Source organism: Crocodylus siamensis, chromosome 2 (assembly GCF_052110815.1).
Source record: "Crocodylus siamensis isolate JL-2025a chromosome 2, ASM5211081v1, whole genome shotgun sequence".
In the NCBI taxonomy this organism is placed as follows: domain Eukaryota; kingdom Metazoa; phylum Chordata; order Crocodylia; family Crocodylidae; genus Crocodylus; species Crocodylus siamensis.
Window position 1 is genome coordinate 22,808,344 of NC_143396.1, and position 18,852 is coordinate 22,827,195.

Sequence of the window (18,852 nt, forward strand, 5' to 3'; positions counted from 1 at the left end):
AGCCTCCGTGGGCACATGGCATTCATGGGCATTTGGCTTAGAATGGAGTCTCTTTAAAAGCTCCCATAAGAGAAAGCAAATGGAAGGAAGAAATAAGTTGTAAAGGGTACAACTTACTGCAAGGATAAACCAGGTTGCTTTGTTTGGGATCAGGGCAGAAAATGCCTCTTTTCCCTTCGTTTCCTCCTAGTGGCTACAAGATTGAGGGTTTTGTTTAATTTGTTTACTGAACTTTGGAAAGCTAACTGAATATAGCTCATCAGGGAGCAAATTTCCCTGCATAAGCCAGAAGGATAAACTACCTGCTTACAAAGTATTCTTCCTTCCTATACCTGTTTCAGTATGAGTGCATCTTTCTACTAGTTACCTCACCTGTATACAGTATTCCAGGTGAGGTCTCACAAGTACCATACACAGTAGACTAACTCTTTCTTGTTTCTACTGATATTTGTAGTACTGGATTTGCCTTTTTCTTGGTGTGATCAGTGATAGCTCAGTCATCTTGTAATCATCTAAGAAATCCAAGTCCTTCTCCTCTACACTCCTTTCCAACTGAACTCTTGTTCAGTTTTTTGTTGTTTGAGCCTATCTGTAAGACTTCAAATGTTATACTACTGAATTCTAGTCCATATCTATTATTCTACTCCTCAGTCATCCAGGTATTTCTGGATTGCAATTATGTATTATCAGCGTAACCATATTTGTGCTCAGGACACTAATGGAAGTATTAAACAGAATGGGTCCCAGTAATAATGGTTAAGTAGCTCTACTGGTAACCTCTCTCTAGCCTGCTGCTTCCCCTTTAAAACTGTTTCTTGTCCCTGTTCATCAGTCTCTTACTTCAGAATCTGTATATTAATCCCGGTCTTCTCCAGGTTCTGTAGTAATTGCCCATGTGGCTCCAAATCATTTGCTACATTAGTGTCTAAATAGATGAGATCAATTTATTGGCTAGACAAAAGAAACACAACCAGCCCACTAAAGAAATTTGTGCAGCCTCATCTGATAATATACTGTAAAATTCAGTTGCATTTTTGTATTCCATTTATCTCCATGTCTTTAATTATTATCTTCTTAAAATTGTTTTAAAGTCTTGCATATTTTTGAGATTAGACTACCAAGCCTGTAATTGCCCAAATTGCATTTTCCCCTCCTTAAAGATAGACATGGATGTCTCTCTTCTTCAGTCAAGTGGTACCATTCCCAACTTAATCAGTTTATTTAAAATATTTTCTACCGAACATGTAAGTTTGTATGTCAATTCTTTCGTGTGTCAGAATCCTTGGATGGAGATTATCCTTTTTCTCTGAGTTGGAAGCATTAAGATCTCTGAGTTCTGCTTCCATTTTAGTTGTAATTTCTGTTTTCTTGCTCTCAGTCCCATTATTCGTCTTGCTTTTGCCTCTGTGTTCAACTTCATCTGTGCTGAAAACTGAGATTAAATATTCATTTAGACTTTGAGCCATAGTTAGATTAACTTTAATCTCTCCCATAGGGGCCCATTTGTTCTCTATTTATATAGATAAAGAACCTTTTGTTGTTTGTTTTAATATCCTTGGCAAGCTTTCTGCACTTCTCACTTTATCCCTACGCTTCTTGACATAGTTTTCTTTGCTGTTCAGTCATCTTTTTCCATTCCTTATAGGTTCTCTGCTTATTCCTAATATCTTCCTTTGGATAGATATTCATATAGTTTGTCTGGAGCTGCTGCCTCAATTTGTATTCCCTTGCTTGGCGTACAGATTCCTAACCATTTGAGCACTTGCAAATTGATATTCCAGGTTTCTTCCATATCTAAGTCCCTGAACTCCATTTGACTTCACCAGCTTGTTTCCTTTGATTTGTCAAAGTTTACGCATTAGAAATCAAGCACCCTAATTGCAGACCCACTTTTGTCTATGGATCCATTCAACTTAAAATGAATCAACTCATTATCATGAAATCTAAGGTTATTTTGTACCACTGGCTTTTCTAAATATCCTCATTATTTACTAAAACTAAAATCACATCACCTTCTGGTAGCTGGATGAGTATTTGATGGTAAAGAAACTTTCAACTATCACATCCTGGAATATCCAGACTCTATTGCTTTTAGTAGCACTTGCTCTCCAGTAAACATACGGGGAATTAAAATCTCCCATGATAACACAATTCTTGCTAGTATTAGTGTCTTTCATCTCTCTCTGTCTAAAACCTAACCACAGGTATAAAGCAGAGGTCCAGTGCAACTACAGTAGAACCTCCTTTACCATCTTTCCCCAACATGATTTCCATTTAAACAGATTTTATTTGATTAATGTTATCCCTTCTCACCTCTTTGCAATATATCACCTCTCTAATACATGATGCTGCCTTACCACTTCTACCCTTATTTCTGTCTTTCACGTGTCATGCCTGCCTCCTTGTCATTTTCTTTGCTCTCTCTACAGGCCACAATGAAAAGTTTCTTTCCTCGTTGAAACTAAAGTGTTTAGTTTCCCAGATATAAGATTCTCCAACAACTCTTTGCCTTCTCTGATTCTCCATCATGTCTGAATTTACTCCTCCATTAAAATAATTTAGTTTTCTATCTTAACTACTAATGTGCTCTTCACACACAGAAAATCCTTTTGGCTTTAGGCAAGGAGGAAAATATTGCACATCCAGACAAGTCACTGTTCAATTTCATCATTGATGATCATTGGAGAAAACACAGAACTATCCCTTGAAAGCAAAGCTTTCAACTTCTCTAGAAACTCCCCAGTTTGCCACTTGGATTTTATCTCCTGTTTATGGTTTCTCATTGCATTTAATCTAGTTTTTCCTTTATCCTATTATTGATGCCAGAGTAAGTCTCTACTTTGTTATATGACTAATTACTATGTGACAAATGCTTTTCCTGCACTATTATACCCACTGTCTCCTCTATTTCAAGTTACTCTCAACACTCACTTTTACTGTGATGCTTACAAGAAATTATCCATCTAATCATAGCAGATATTTTGGAGTATGTGGGGAAGGAACATTTTTGTGTTTTTTACACAAATGAACAGGATTTGATTATACTTTCCTTGCCTCTTCAGAGCATGCATTTGTTAAGATTTATTCAATACCCTTCTGTACGTAGATGCTGCTTGGCATCCAGTGCTACCAGAATGCAAAGAATAAATAGCAACAGTTATGAATTAATGAGCCCTACAACATTCCTGAACTTGATTGACCCAAACATAAAGAACAAACAAATATGTTTAAATTTAATCAAGTTTAGTACACCGATTTCACTGAAACTGCTCACGCACTGTTAAATTATCCATATTTTTTATGTTCCTTATTGAATAAAAGCCCAAACTTTCTTGTTTTGTATTTGCTCATGTCTCATTCCTGATCTTGCACATTAAGCAAAACTATGTCATACTTCTGGAACTCAAAGGGTTGATATTGTGTGGAATCCATTAAATAGTTGGATACACTCTGTCCATTCCTTTGCCTTCTGGCTTGTTAGGTTCATTATATTGTCAATCACTAGTTCCAAATGAGTGCATTTACCAAGGCCATTCAAAATTTAACATGGAAAATTAACACATTTACTTTAAAACATCATTGTAACAGACAGTAAACCTCTCTCCAGTTTTTAGAAACTTTTACATTAGCAACTGAAAACTATTATTCAAAATATTACTTCTATGGACAAAGGAATCCTGAGTGTAGCCCAAAATAAACTGGGAATATGTTGTACCTCATTGCTCCATTTGTTGATTCTCCATTCTGCAATTCTTATACAACATGGAAAATGAAAAAAGAAAAATCTTGGTGTTTTATTTCCTTCCTTCCAATTCTGAAAGAAACTAAAACAAACCTCCTCTGTCCAGTATGTGGCACTATGGCTTTGTTGATGTTGGCACAAATAAAAGTTGGAATATATCAGTGGAAATGAACCAGGAACCTTTAGTTATAGCAAGAGAAACACTTTAACTACATATTATGAAACAACAAGGGTTTAATTTTGTTTTATTTTATGTATTTATTTATTTGCAGTGTTTTCCTACTGTATATAATTATAGTATTCCAGAAAAGGCTATTGTTGGCAGAGGACTCCCATTATAGAGTATCAACAACATTTATATCTATTACTACTACATATTTCGTTAAGATTAGAAAACATTATAAATGTGGTATTTTAGTGTGAGTGGTCTAATCAGCTGCACTGACCCTGCTGAATCAGCTGGAATAATGTAGGGCCATATTTTTAGCCATGTGCATGTAGTTGCATATTTATTATTTCTTTGCATCTCATTTATGTCTACATATATGCATGACTGTTACTTTTTATGCCTTGCAAATATCCAGCCTGCACACTCATGTTTTGTGCTTAACAACATGCAAAGTTGAATTCTCATGGCTGTATAATTTTAAAAGTCTGAGTCCACGTTACCATCTTAAAACAGTGCATACTTCCATGATAGATGGAAAACCATGGGTTTCGGTATTCCCCACTCTTCAATGTAGAGCCAGCAGAAATACAAAAAAACTACAATTTGTTATAGAAGTCTGCCCCTATGGTTTGTGTGGAATTGAACATATGGGGCTTTTTTTTTTAAAGAAAAGAGGTAGTGTCTTGTATATTAATTTTTGTTGTCTTGGTGAGATGTGTTTCTGTTGCCTTATGTCCCCTTGCATTGCTTAGATAGGGCTTTTGTCAAAGAAGTATCAGAAGTATCGACACTCATTCAGGATACATCTTCATAACTACTACTTCATATTGTAGTAACACCAATGACTGTAAACCCTATCAAAGTTTTATATTTGTATCAGAGGCCTGCTCAAGCTTGTATGTTTAAAGCACTAACTTAATTTGGCTACTATCATATCTGGCCACCACTGACTTTCTAGCCTAAATGGTCATTTAAAGCTGGGTGCAGAATGGAGCTCAAATTTGTATCTCTTTGGATGAAACAGTGCAGCATCCTCACTGCCACTCAATTCCAGCTCAGAAAAAGGGAGTTTTTTCCTGACCTGGAATACAAAGTTTACAGAAATCTGTCTGGAGTTAGCATTATGGAAATTTTACATGATGACTATAGACTTCAATCTTTCATTTTAGGTTCCGATCATACACCACGAAGGCCAACAGAAAAAGGAAGGCTCATTAATCATATTAAGTTGAATGACATTTCCTTTAAAATACACAAAGTAAAGTCATGGTGTAAAATTATATGCCATTTTATAAGCAGTAGCAAGAAAGCCACAAATAAAGAATTGGCCAATGCAGTGCTAAGGTCTGCATTTTAATGGCAAATGGGACAAAAGTTGTAAGCATTGTGTTTTCTTTCATACTACACCCCCCTTCCCCCCCCCCCAAATAAGAGAGACTCAGCTCGCTTTTTGGGAATACAGAATGAAGGAAAACAAGGTGTAGTAACTAAATCACAAATTCTTCAGCAAAATCCTGGAAGAAAAGATAGCCAGATTAGTAGACCTATCAAGACCATTAAAAAGAAGAGTAGGTTATTAACACCTCTTAAGTGAAGAGCAATTTGCAGTATCCAAGTACATTCTAATGAGCATGAAGTTAGTTTTCCCTCAAAGTGCCTGAATAGAGATGACACTCCTGCTGTTCTGGAGACAAAAAAAAAATCATATTCTTCCCTTAAGAAATACACCCTAGTTTTTGGAAGGCTAATTTGATGGGGAATACGTGTGATATGTGAATAAGTAAGGCAGTTTTCTTTTTGGCATGTTTGCTTTATTCCATCATCAGCATAACTATACTATAATCATATTATTGAAGCTTGTTACATTTTGAGAGGAAAGTGTAATCAGCATAGCTATTTACAGCATTTTAGTAGGCTTTACTTTCACACAGCCTTCTTTTTCAATTTGCCCTGTCTTACTTATTGTGTCCCTTTCATCTTGCAGCTGCTGTTACAGCTGCTCGTCCAAATAAACTGTAGTTTCCATGCCATGTGAAATTTGAGTCTGTGGGTGCTTATTCCAGCAATAGTAATGGAAATGGCATGGATCAGTGATAAATCTTAGAGCTTTGCTCTAATAATCCCTCGAAGCTCAGTAATCTGAGTGTAAAATATGTGCAACATATGCATGGAGAGATAGGTAGTAATGGATAAATTGCAGAGCAATGTGACACAATGCATTTATCGTTGTACTGATCCACACACCTCGTTCACTTTGCCCACTGAGCCTTCATCATTCTAACATTCCGAATCAGTGAGCAGTTCCTGGGACTTTAACAAGAAATCCCCTTGATCTTCCATGAAGATGTTTTCTAATTTTCCTTAAATGTGGTATTTCATAATTTCATCCTAATGTTTATACTTGTGCAAAGCCCAAGCTGAACAATATCTAATCCTGGGTATGTGTCACATTTTAAGTCATTCAGAGGCAGAAATGACATGTAAAATCATTTTACCGTGGGATGTATAGTAGTTAAGTTTCTAACTGTGAAAAACTCGAAGATGTGGGTTTTAAAGTTAAGATATTTTACGTAAAAAGCTCCTGCTGTACATTTTAGAGGTTTTATCTACCCCTCAATAATTGGAGTAATACTGAATTTTTGTAGGTTGAAAGGTAAAAAAAATAAAATAAAAATAGGCACAATTAATGTATTTAAAACTTTTCTAAAATAGCGTAATGAGCTTGTTGCTTCACTATCTGACATAACGTGACCATGTTAGCAGTATCCTAGATTACTACATAGACAGAGAAACAGTTTATCCTGTCACTTTGTTACTTTACTTTGTGGTCCAAGACAAGAGAAAATGAAGAGTATTTTTCCCTAATTGAAACTAGAGGCAGGTGTTTAATTATAGTGAAATATACTCAGCATCCAAAAGAACTACTCTTCTGAAAAGTATCTGGAGATTGTTAACCGCAGATGACCAGATGTGTTTTATATTGCAGATGAAAGACTGTTCCTCTAATAGCATAACATATCCTGCCATTGCACTGGGATACTATTTCATTCATAGATTCATAGATGTTAGGGGCTGGAAGGGACCTCATGAGATCATCTGGTCCAGCCTTGCTGTGCTTGGGTAGGAAAGACTGCTGGGGGCAGCTGAACCCAGCAAGGTGTGCATCAAGTCATTTTTTAAATATCTTCCAGGTAGGTAATTGTACCATCTCTGGCGGGAGTCTGGTCCAGACCCTGAGCACTCGAATCATGAAGAAGTTTCTCCTTATGTCCAATCTGATTTCATTGCCAGTTCCAAAGTCTGAATGTCACCTTACAAATCACTAGCACTATTTTCTCTGGCATATTTAAGGTCTCCTTGTCATCTTCTCCTCATCCTATCGATCTCCTAATTGAAGGTTGATGATGACATAGCCCAAAGCCAGAAGCTCTTTTGAGGTTTGGGTTTTTTTGTTTGTTTGTTTTTGTTGGGCTTTTTGTTTTTTATTCGTCTCCTTCCTTTTGTGCAAGTAGCAACGCAGGTGCTATTCCCAGCGACGAGGATGAGAGCACAGAACGCGATTTCACATAGACGGTTTTGTAGCTGGAAGTCACTGATATCCATGGCTCCACTACAGCCATGTAATTAACTCCTGCGAGCTGCTCGGCTGTTCTCCTTGGTGACTGATTTCCTCAGGAATCTGTTTTTCCCTCATAATGACTGAGTATACTTTGCGACTGAGTGGCTAGTATTTCTTGGAGCAACAAAGAGTGTATAGCTAGTTCTGCAATTCTTCTGATATTTTCATAGGTCAAAAAGCTTTTTAGCACATGTATGCTCCCACAGCGTTTTTTAAATAAGGGCAGTTGCTTCACCTGCCTTCTTTCATCCCCCATAGATAAAAGCTGAAATGAGAAAAAGTAAGCATCTTTTCCCCCCGATATGTCTTTATTGCTGTGGCAGCCTGAACTCTTACTACCGTGTCCAGAGGCACTTTCTCTTCCATCTGTTCTCAGCATGACTGACGTGCTAGTACAGCACTGAATAGCACAGACTACACACAGACACAAGGCCAGATTTCACAGGACGTGCAGCTGAGGGCTGCACTCCCATCAATCAGAACGGCGCCAGCAGCCAGTGCCTCTTTTGCAGTATCTGCACAAGTACAGGTGAGTTTTATTCTTTCTGCTTAGATTTATTTCCAGAGTGCACAACCTTTAAAGTTGTTCTGAAAGCAGAAACTTGTAGCCTCTCGCCTAGCCTGAGTATTGGAGAAGGACTTGCTAAAAGGAGCACAAAAAAGTGACCAAAATATCTTCCACTGTGGGAAATTGGAATGAGAACACAGCCCTGGATGATTCCCCCAAGTGCATTCAGTTAAATGAAGACAGTGGAAACCCAAATAAACAGACTACACAAAACAAAATACAAATGTTCCCACCCTTGTTTCCAACAGTCTTTCAAACTTCAAAGTTACCCAACTACATCAGCCTTCTAGGTGGGTCCCCTGAGACACTAGCACTCACGATACACACGTTCAGCATTGCTTTGGTTTGCTTCCTGCCTTGTCAGTGTCTCTCCAAACAATAATTTCTGGCCTGCTATGGACTGTCCAAAGGCAATCTCAACTCCTTTATGCTACATTCCCTTGTCTACGGGAAAGAGAAACTTAATCCATTCAATGCACAGGCATTATTCAGTTGCTTGAAATAATAGGTAGCATTACATCATAGACTCCTGCTAAGCCCAGAGAAGAAAGATTTCCCCTAGTCCTCTTTCCTCTGAAGTAAGTCAACCAACCTGAAGTAAGAAAAAAGTAGCAATAGAGATGGGACTACTAGCTAGTATGCAAGGTTGGTTAAAGAGCTTCGCTTCATGCGAGCCTAAAGAGCCTGAGATATTTCCAAAATCTAATGCAGAAGTTAAGCTTTACTAACTCCATGTATTGATTCTACATTGCGAGCCTCTGTATGGTTTAGCTGAATCCTTTCCCGGCTAATGTAAAGGCTTCTGCGGCTGTTTAAAGTTTTTTTCAAATCATCGCAGCTCGACCTTTAACTATGACACACAGTGGCACTCCAACTGCAAAGTCAAGTCAGTATATAATAAGCATTATACTTCAGAGACAACAGTGTACCTTACTCTTTGCTAATGTTGCAGTACAGGCAAACCCTTAGGGCTCAAGCACTCATTTATTAATACCAAATTACATGCAAATATTGCATAGGATATGGCAATCGTCATTGGAACAGATTCTAGCCTTGTACTAAGTGCAGGTCAAGAAAGGCAAAGAGGGTGTTTGCATGTGGACACGTCTACTCGGCTCAGCGTCAGACTGTCTGCATCTACTGCCAGTAATAACAAGCAATTTACTTTCAAAAGCGGTCTTCTTTTCCCATTCTGCCCTACTCTTCTCTCCCCTTTTCCTTGTCCTAACTCGCATCCCACCACATCTTCACCCATCAATTCTTTCTTAAAAATAATTTACTTTCTCTCTTAGATAATTGTATTATCTAGCTTGTTTGGGGTCCATTCCTGCTCCCTTTTTGCCAAAACAAAAACCTGCCTTCAGTTCACTGGGAAAAAAATCAGGGTCTTGGCTCTAGTGTTGTGGAGCAAGCATCCTAAATTTCATCCATGCTGCTGTTACCACTCAATAGTGACTGCAGTCTTGTATGTATAGAGATACCCAAGCTAGGTAAGCTTCAGGACTGCTAGCTATGGCAACACAAAGTTCACCACAACCCAAGAATCAGGGTAAATTAGCCTACTCTGGGCTCTATCCAGTTTTTATGACTGCTGTTGACATATCCTTATTTCTTATGGCTGTAGAGGATTGATTGTATTCCTATGTGACAGTGTGATCTATCCCTTAATTGAATCAATCCTTTTATTTAACTGCAATGGCACTTACAATTAATGAAGTGCTTTTAGATATCTTTCTGATATAAAAGGATAGTCAAGAAATACCAAATGCTTTAATTGTGTTGACAAACTTGACTTAGACATCCTGCAACTGCTGGGTTTTTTTTTTTAGAAACCAAGATCACATATTTGTTATATATAGCCAATATTTCTGAAAAGAGGCTTGGTCTATAATTGTTTATAATTGAGAAAAATGCCTAAAAAATGTTTTAATAGCTACAGCAAGATATTTTATAGTCTCTAGCCAAGAAATTACAATGTAACATTAACAACTGACATCAGAGAACACTAACTCTGTCTTAGAACAGGACATATTCTAGGAAAAAAAATATTAAAAAAAAATTTTTTTTTTAAACACTGACCCATGTCATGTGACTGAGTTCACCCATCAAAGTACACTCTTCTTTCCCATCATTGATAAGGCAGACTACTACTAAAATGGATTATGCTATATTGAAGATAAATGACAAAATTTATTTTCTCAGGTAGCAACATCTAACCCTAGAGTTAAATCTATTCTAGTGCAAAGGCATAACACTTCAGCAGAGTAGATATGAGATTTCCAAAATAATCTTGTACAGAGCTGCTCACAGGTTTCTTTTACTAAGGTGATGGTAGCAAAGGGAAATGTCCCCTTCTTATGTACATATAATCTCAGTATGTTGTATCGTATTTATAAATACTTTGGACTGTGGTTAGAATTACATTAGAGTATCATACAATCTTCAAATAAAAAGTCTTTTATATGTTTTCTTTTCAAGTCAGTAATAACTAATATGCTGTTTTATGCCAAGAAGCTTAAATCTTCTATTAAAAGCGTACCACAAAGGGAGGAGCCAACGGTTCTATGGGGTTGCTTATCAAGTATTTTGGCTCTGGAAGTTAAGATCCATTTAACCTGTAAATGATAATTTGGAGATAATATTTTAATTTGTCTGTTGATACTGAAGAATGTAATAATTCATAGGAATTCCCTTGACATCACTTACAAATAATTTGAAAATAATATGTTCCTAACCTGCAACCTCATACATATGGTTGCCTTCATACATGTAATGCTACTGAAATTAAAGGGACTACTATCGTCTTAAAGGCTGAGTGCACACAGGAATTTTTGCAGGTTTGGATCTTACATTTATATTTTACTCCAAGTAAACATTTGATCCTACTAAATCCCAGCATAGAGACTCTTACCTGATTTTAGTGAGAGTTATGCATGCAGAAAACTTGCAGAATCAACACAGAAGTTTAAAAAGTTTGAATAGTTTTAGAAAAGATTCCAGATGAGACAAAAGACATGGACTGAACATCCTTACATGTGTTTGGAAATGGGAGTGAAATTCCTTGGGTAGGGGTGGTTTGGGGTTAGATGACCAGCATTTAGTTCCTGGCTTTGCCCTGGGCTAACTGCATAAATCACATAATCTCTGTCTGTAAAATAGGGCTAATGGGACTATTTGCCTCTTGCGGGGTTATTTAGGGTTCAGCACAATGGGAAGTGCTGGAGCAGTGGTTCTCAACTTGGGTGCCATGCCACCTAAGGTTGCTGGGAGACCCTTTTAGGAGTGAGACAGTGCAGTCCCAGTTCAACCTCCCACACCTGCTAGAAACAGAGATGTGTGGGGCAGAGGGAACATGCCTCTGTTTCTGAGGAGCATCAGAGGGCCAGATGGGGAAGGGATGCAGCAAGAGCTAGCACTCCAGCCTGCTTTAGGCTTATCTGCCTGTGCATGAGTCACATGGGGCAGTTCTAGATGGCTGTGGCAGCAGGGCCTTGGTTGAAAACTGCTGATGTAAGCTGGAGCAAAACATTAATGGTTCTCAACGATGGTCCCACCAAATTAAAAAAAGTTTTGGAGGATTTCCCAGAATACTAAAAGGTTGAGAACAAGCAGAATTAATAATTAGGAAATAACCTGGTAAAAATGCAACTTGTGATGTGTGCAAGGTATTCCTAATAATCATAGTTGAAGTTAGGGCACAATTTTAGCAAAAGAATGACTGAGCAATAAAAGTAAGGTTTCTACAGCCTTTTTTAGGATTATCACAGCCCAATTTTTCTTTAACTCCGTTATCTCTTTGAAGAACCTGGTTCTGTCTGGGAGACTATTTGGAAAATAATGATTAACAGATAACTAAAGCAAAATTTTATTATTGTAAACTTTAATTCCCTTACAGTAGAAACATATACAGTACAAGCCATAAGTAGTATATCAATTTTACAGCCAAGCTTACCAGTAAAATGCAAAACTAATTTGTACCGTGACTTTAAAAAAACTGTAAAAATGCTGTGCACCTTCTCAAATGTTTAATTTTGTTCTGCACATTGGTTTGATTTATATAAAACGCATTAATTCTATAAGAATCATTTACCATAGTCCAAAATTGCATGACCTAGGTGTAATGCTCTGTAGCCTGTTACCACTTTCACCTCTTCTGATATTTACATTTTTTCCCTACCTGCATTCACATATAATGTTTAAGCTTAAAGGGCAAATATAAGCTTTGTCAATACTAATTTCACATTCAAAAAGGTTAAAAACAGCTCATCTCTGAGTCACAATAGTTTAATTATATCACAGATAAGTCCTCATTATAAACACCCAAAGTTAAATTCCCCAATTTTGTATCATGTTTGCTCATGGTTTTGGACTTTCAAGTTACAGAGCTAGTTCTGCAACCAATGGTAACATTACTGTTAACTTTACAGCACCAGGGTAGAGCTCATTTCCATGGTAATATTCAGATATGTCCAATATGCACAGTTTAGGGTACTTGTTTTTTTTTTTCCCCCACAAACACCTCTTTTATCTGCAGAATAATTTAAAATCAGAACCTATGTTTTCATTTTGTGACCCAATTTTTTTAGCTACAATGTACAGAAATGGCTCAGGCAATCAAGTTCGTCCACCTTGTCATAAGTCAACAGGAAGTATAATTACTGTAGCTGGAAAGGAGGTATCTGATGGTCCAGAATAAGTGAGTTTAATTATGGTGTGAGCTTCTTCATTTTGATTTTACATGACAACTTCAGACTCAATATTAAATAGCAAGTCATCATTTCCTCTTCGAACTTCAAGTAGCAGAGGGGACTCATTCATCACAGCCTCTTGGAGATCACTGGTAGTTATCAAAGGTCGTCCATTGACTTTGACAATGATGTCTCCATCTTTGATCCCACCTCTGCACAGAGCACAAGAAGAAAAAGTTATGTTTTGTATTCAAAGGCATGAAATTCACCCGTGTAGGGGGCTAGAAGAAGGTTTATGTATCAATTAACTTAAATTGCATTTCAGCTATTCAAGTGGATTCTTCCAGAGGGACAAATTTAACCTAGGGCGATACTCATTGCTGTGGTGCTAGGCCAGTGAAGACACCTCGTTACAGTTCCAAAGGAATGCTCTGGACTTATGCCAGAGTTGACCCAAATGTAGTGGGTATATATTGTCCTTTGGGCTCTGGAGTCTAAAGGGGCCAGACTTTGTTGTATGTGGAAGCCAGCATGGCTAAGCCACGCTTAGTGAAAAATAAGACAAGGATCTTATTGAAGATATTTCTTCTGAAATAGACAAAATAAAGCAGTTTTCATTGGGAACTGCTCTCTCAAAATTTCAGCACATATCACAACATAAGCATAAATTTTACTAGTGAATGGCTTATACCATCTTTTTCCACAGGACTGTTTTATAAAGTACACATAGGCATGTCTACATGTTCATTAATGTGCAATAGTTACTGTGCATTTAGTTTAGTACTTGCTTAATGAAGTACTAACTAAATGTGCAGTAACTACAGTTACTGTGCAGCAGTGCTGGGGCAGTTTTTTTTTTGTGATGCTTACTGTGCAACAGCTTAATAACACTGCACAGTAGTGTATTAGCATGGTTTTTGACTGGTATGCTACTGTGCAGTGCTATTAGGCTACTGTATATTAAGTGTTATGTGTAGACGTGCTCACTGAGTGCTCTGGAAATTAAGTGTACTCTTAAAAAATTCTAAAGTGGACAACATGTGCTGACCAATTGGTTGGGTAAATATGTTTTCTCTTCTCTTTTTTCCCCCCTTTTAAAATAAAGACTTTTTTACTTGCCCTCCAAATTCATTATTTATTCCAATAAAAATCCCCAAGTTCAGATGGATGGAAAACATGAAGAAAAAAAAAAAGAATCCTTTCTCCAATATGAGGTATTGGGTTAGGACACTATTAATACGATGAAATAAAATGTGAAAATAGATCCAATAGTGCAGAAAATTCAAGTTGACAACTACTTTGTCATCATAACAGGGAACAGAGGAAAGTGTTTATTTAATAAAAGCTGACAAGTAGTGTCCTCACTTATATGAAAGGTTTGTTTATTCTGCCATTCAAATACCAGTATGATATATACCTCTTTAGGGTCTTTTATTTAGAGTCAAAAGTAGTTTAGAATGCTATCCACGGCAATGGCGATGTTATAAATGCATGCGATTAGAATCTAAACATTTTTAATGTCACCTTACTAAAAATCCCACATAAATTTGGGAAACAAAATGCAAACAAGAAGGAGCATGTCCTTGAATATAAATGTAGATGCTGCCTGTCGGTTTCTGCTAGGCAAGTGCTCACAAGGTGAAGAAAATGATGTTTGCTTTGGATTCTACATACCTGTGAGAGGGTGAATTTGGAACAACTTCATGTACATAAATTCCACTCCTGACATCAGGAAAATCAGCATTGCCGTGTTTCAGTTCTTCCACCAGACTAAGAGAAAAGTAAAGTGTTATAATATTAGAATCATTTATTGTTTTAAAGAGAAATGATACTCAAATGTATTTCCTTGTTCTCACCTTTTTTTCTGTGTCAAAAATACATATTAATTAACTTACATATCATCCACGTCAAATTTCCCTCAATAAAGAAACCAGTGCAGCATATTTTTATAAAAAAAATAACTTACTAGTATGAAACAACATATCTGGCAAAGGGAATGAGAAAACAGCTCAGGCATTTAAAAGCAGATAGAGACACGACAGCAAGTCTCTCGCTCTCTCTGACTTGTGCTGCAGAAGGCCCTCAGTCAACCCAGCTGTGAGTAGATACCTGGCCATCGGGCTAAGGAACTAAAGACAGCCAGATACAATGCTGGCCACATCACTCCCTTACATGACATTGGCTTCAGAAGCTAGCGTGACTTAACCACACTACCTTGATGAGCAGTCTAGGATGGACCTTAGACTACGCCTGTGATCTTTAAAACGTGTACAGAAATAACTTGTATGGTTTGTTTTCTGGTTGGTACTAGGGTAAGGCCAATACCCAGTTGTGCTAGGTGCTGTACACACGTGACAAGAGAGACATTGTGACATTCACTGTGGCAATAAGGTAGAGTCTTGCTAATAGTCTAGTTTGTTTTGCATTTCATTCCTTAGTATAAAACATGGCACTTCCGATAACTAATAGTCAACCAGGATTCTTCTATATTTAAGCCACAGCCAAACCAAAGTCTAATCCACAGACTTCTGTATTTTTCAAGACAAATATTGCTTCCGTTTACAGTATTTTCCCTGATTTCAGATTGTTTGCATTTGGCTTATTCAAGAGATAGGAACCAGCTGCAAAATACAGATTTGAAACCACCCATGTTCCCCCATGATTGGAGATGACTAGGTAGAAGCTTCAGTACATTATTGCTTTAAGCTTATTTCTGGGTGGAAAGATTTCCAAACTCAATGTGTTTCATGGTTGAATTAGGCTCCACATCAGAGTGGAAGTTTGTGGGTATGCAGTCAGACACAGAGGAAGCCAACAGTACTTCAAAAGCTGCTTTATATTTTCCCTCAAGAAGTTAATAAAATTAAATGCACACAGAGGAACTGCTATTTACTGAGAATGACCCCAGCTATCTCTCACTGTATTTTGTTAGACCCTTTGAATGAAGTAAGCCTCACACTGAATGGGTCTGTCCTGGTATTCAAGGGCAGAACCCCAGCTTGTGTTAACTGGGGTAGGAATGAATGCAGTTATATTGTCCCAAGATGAGGAGACAGCAATAATATACCTGAATAAACAAACTGTTTAAGCTAACATACCAGCTGCAAATTATATTGTTTAGTTACACAATTCTCTGCCATGCTAGCTACTGGTAGGAAAGAGTGTTATCATAAGAGCTCTCATTTGCTGTCTGGTGATAGTTCGGACACTTTAAAATTTCTGATGCATATTTGATACAATGAAGACAGAAAAGTCTAAGGTACTGTTTTTATTCTCAAAAAATGGGTGACACCTGGCTGGATGGCAGCACTATGGAAAAAGATGTGGGTGTCTTGGTCTATCACAGACTCAATATGAGTCTGCAGTGTGATGCAGCCGCACAAAAGGTGATGCACCAATAAAAGCATTAGGTGCAGGACATGGGAGGTGATAGCACTTCTCTACTTTGCACTGGTTAGGCCTCATCTGGAGTACTGTGTGCAGTTCTGGGTCCCATGTTTTAAAAAGGACTTGGAGAAATTAGGGAAGGTCCAGAGGTGGGTAACAAAGATGATCAAAGGCTTGGAAAGCAAGTCACATGAGGAGAGGCATGTTCAGCTTGCAGAAAAGTCACTTAAGAGAAGACATTATAGCAGTCTTCAAATACTTGAAGGACTGTCATAAAAACAATGAAAGCACCTTTTCTCTCTTGCTTCAGAGAGGAGGATGCAGACTAATGGCTTGCGGTTGTAACAAAGTAAGTTTAGATTGGCTATCTGGAAAAACTTCTTCACTGTTAGAACAGCGAGGTAGTGGAATAGACTGTCTAGGAAAGTTGTGGACTCTCCATTACTGAACGTGTTCAAGAAGCTGGACAGCCACTGGTCAGAGATAATCTAGGTGCAACCACACCTGTGTTCTACTACGGGTATTTTATATGCTTTTGGGCTTTGTTGGTTGCCCTGCACTCTCTCCCCCCTTTCTGTTACGCATGTTAGGGTGTTTTTTAAGCCTCCCTCAGAAGCATTGGCTACAGCCAAGGCTGGGGACTTTGGGATGTGCCAAATAGCCAGAGGTTCCTGGCTCGGGGGTCTTGCCCCCCTGCTCAGGGTCAGACTGATCACCATATTTGGAGTCAGGAATGAATTTTACCCTGTGGTTAAATTAGTACAGACTGTGGGGTTTTTGCCTTCCTCTGTAGCGGGGGACATGGCCCTCTACCTGCGATTCCTTGAGCATATATTGACATTTCATAAAAGCATGATATTGGCTGCCCTGGTTCTCCTGCTTTACCTGTGGTTGGTTAGGGTATTAGCTCTGTGTTTTATCAGGGTTGACAGTAGTCTTATGTATCAGATTAGTAGTCTTAGTAGTAGTCTTAGTTTAGATTATGGATTGTATGGGATTGTTTGGATAGGGATGATCTTGCCTCAGGCAGTGGGTTGGACTAGATGACCTCTGGAGGTCCTTTTCCAGCCCTGCCTCTCTATGATTCTATGATTTTAACTGCCAAGGGATTTTTTTAAGGGTGAACTGAAACAAGGTGAACAGAGGTAAAGGTTTTGCACCTGCACTTTAGGGCTAAGTACAGACAGTCAAAAAGCCTGAGGGTGAATCTATTCAATCTTCACAGGTTAGTCTGAACTGACTGAACCAAGAAGCAAGTGAAGAGACATTCACTTTTGATTTGAGAAATGCAGCTACATGCCTGCAGTGTCTCAGGCCAAAAGCCAGGGGGTGCTAAAGTATGCCTCCCTACTCAGCTGGAACAGACAGCTTGGGCCAAGGCTAACCCGCCTACCCTGTGAAGAAGGTGCAAAGCATTCTGGGATGCTGAGGAACTGTGAGTTAATTTGACTCTGAAGGGGATCTTGGACAGAAATTCCATAAACCTAAATCCACTTAACCTAAATCAGCTAAGTCTGATATTACATTCATCCAGGTTTATCTTAAACCATTTTCAGTCATTGGTCTAATAATCTCATTTCAGTCATTGGTCTGTGTGGTCCATTTGCACTGAACTTTGGTTGTGTTACAAGTTTGACCTGGTTTCCAATTGCTTATACCAGTTTATGTGTAATGCCTGTCCCTAGCCCAGCTGAACTAATGGTAAAGTACTGCCTTTATTTCAAGGGCTAGATTCACAAGAAGGATTTGAGCACCAAAACCCAATGTTTAGCTACTTCTGGCCTTCTGCAGACATCTGCTCACCTGTTGCCTAATCCTATAAGCACACAAGTATCTGGCATTGGGCATGTGTACAACTCCCTGACCAAGCAGCTTCACAGATCAGGAGCTCTTTATTCAATCCAGATTTGCCTAATGGGAGCAAACCTAATTTCACACAAGAGGTAGCCAGAAAGAAGTAATTAGATAGTATGATTTTTCAGTGGGATTTAGCAGACTCAGGTCAAATTCTTCTCCCGTCTGAGGTGGATGAGATATTTGAACCCACATCTCTCACAAAGTTACTCTTAACCACTGGACTATAAGGGTATTTGTGGGGCTACCTCATTTTCTTCTGTTTTCAGTCTTCCACTTTGTGTCAAGTACTTGAATATCCATTATGGAGGTCAGGGAGGACAAAAAGAGAAATATTCATTTAATAGTCTTTCTTTATAACCTAATGGCATACATATTCACCTGGGAGATCTGGGCCCCATCGCCCTCTCCAGTGATTATTTCATATATGAGCGGCCTATTGCTTTCATTGTTAGATCTGTTGTAGGGTGGAAGACAAGGCTTGCAGCTATGAATCTGAGTTACGGGAGGGTCTTTCCTCCAACTCAGAATTAAATGCCTCTCTTTAGGAGGTTCTACAGGTGGCTTTGGTAGTCTACATGCTGCTGTCTCAATGTTGTTTTAGCTACCTAGATCTTCCTTCACAGTGGACAAATCTACATGAGACAGTGACTGAGCAGTAGTCAAATAATACTGTGCAGTAACATGTCACAGCACTAACAGTGCTAGCACACTACTGTGCAGTATTATTAGGTTACTGCTCAGTAGTGTCACTTAAAAGACTGTGCAGTAACTCTGGTTGCCAGTAAAATCAAGTACTAAATAAAATGTGTGGTAACCACTGTG

General features: G+C 38.3%; 1 protein-coding gene across 1 annotated transcript in view; it reads right to left on the minus strand.

Moving 5' to 3' along the window:
• Positions 1 to 11,945: 11,945 nt before the first annotated feature.
• The window catches only part of HTRA3 (HtrA serine peptidase 3), a 49,375-nt gene continuing 42,468 nt past the window's right edge, over positions 11,946 to 18,852 (minus strand). The window contains exons 8-9 of the mRNA XM_090035509.1: positions 14,461 to 14,556; positions 11,946 to 12,998 (exon numbers count right to left, since the gene is read on the minus strand). Of these exons, the coding sequence (XP_089891635.1) occupies positions 12,833 to 12,998; positions 14,461 to 14,556 (262 nt within the window). The 3' untranslated portion in view covers positions 11,946 to 12,832. The remainder of the gene's footprint in view (positions 12,999 to 14,460; positions 14,557 to 18,852) is intronic.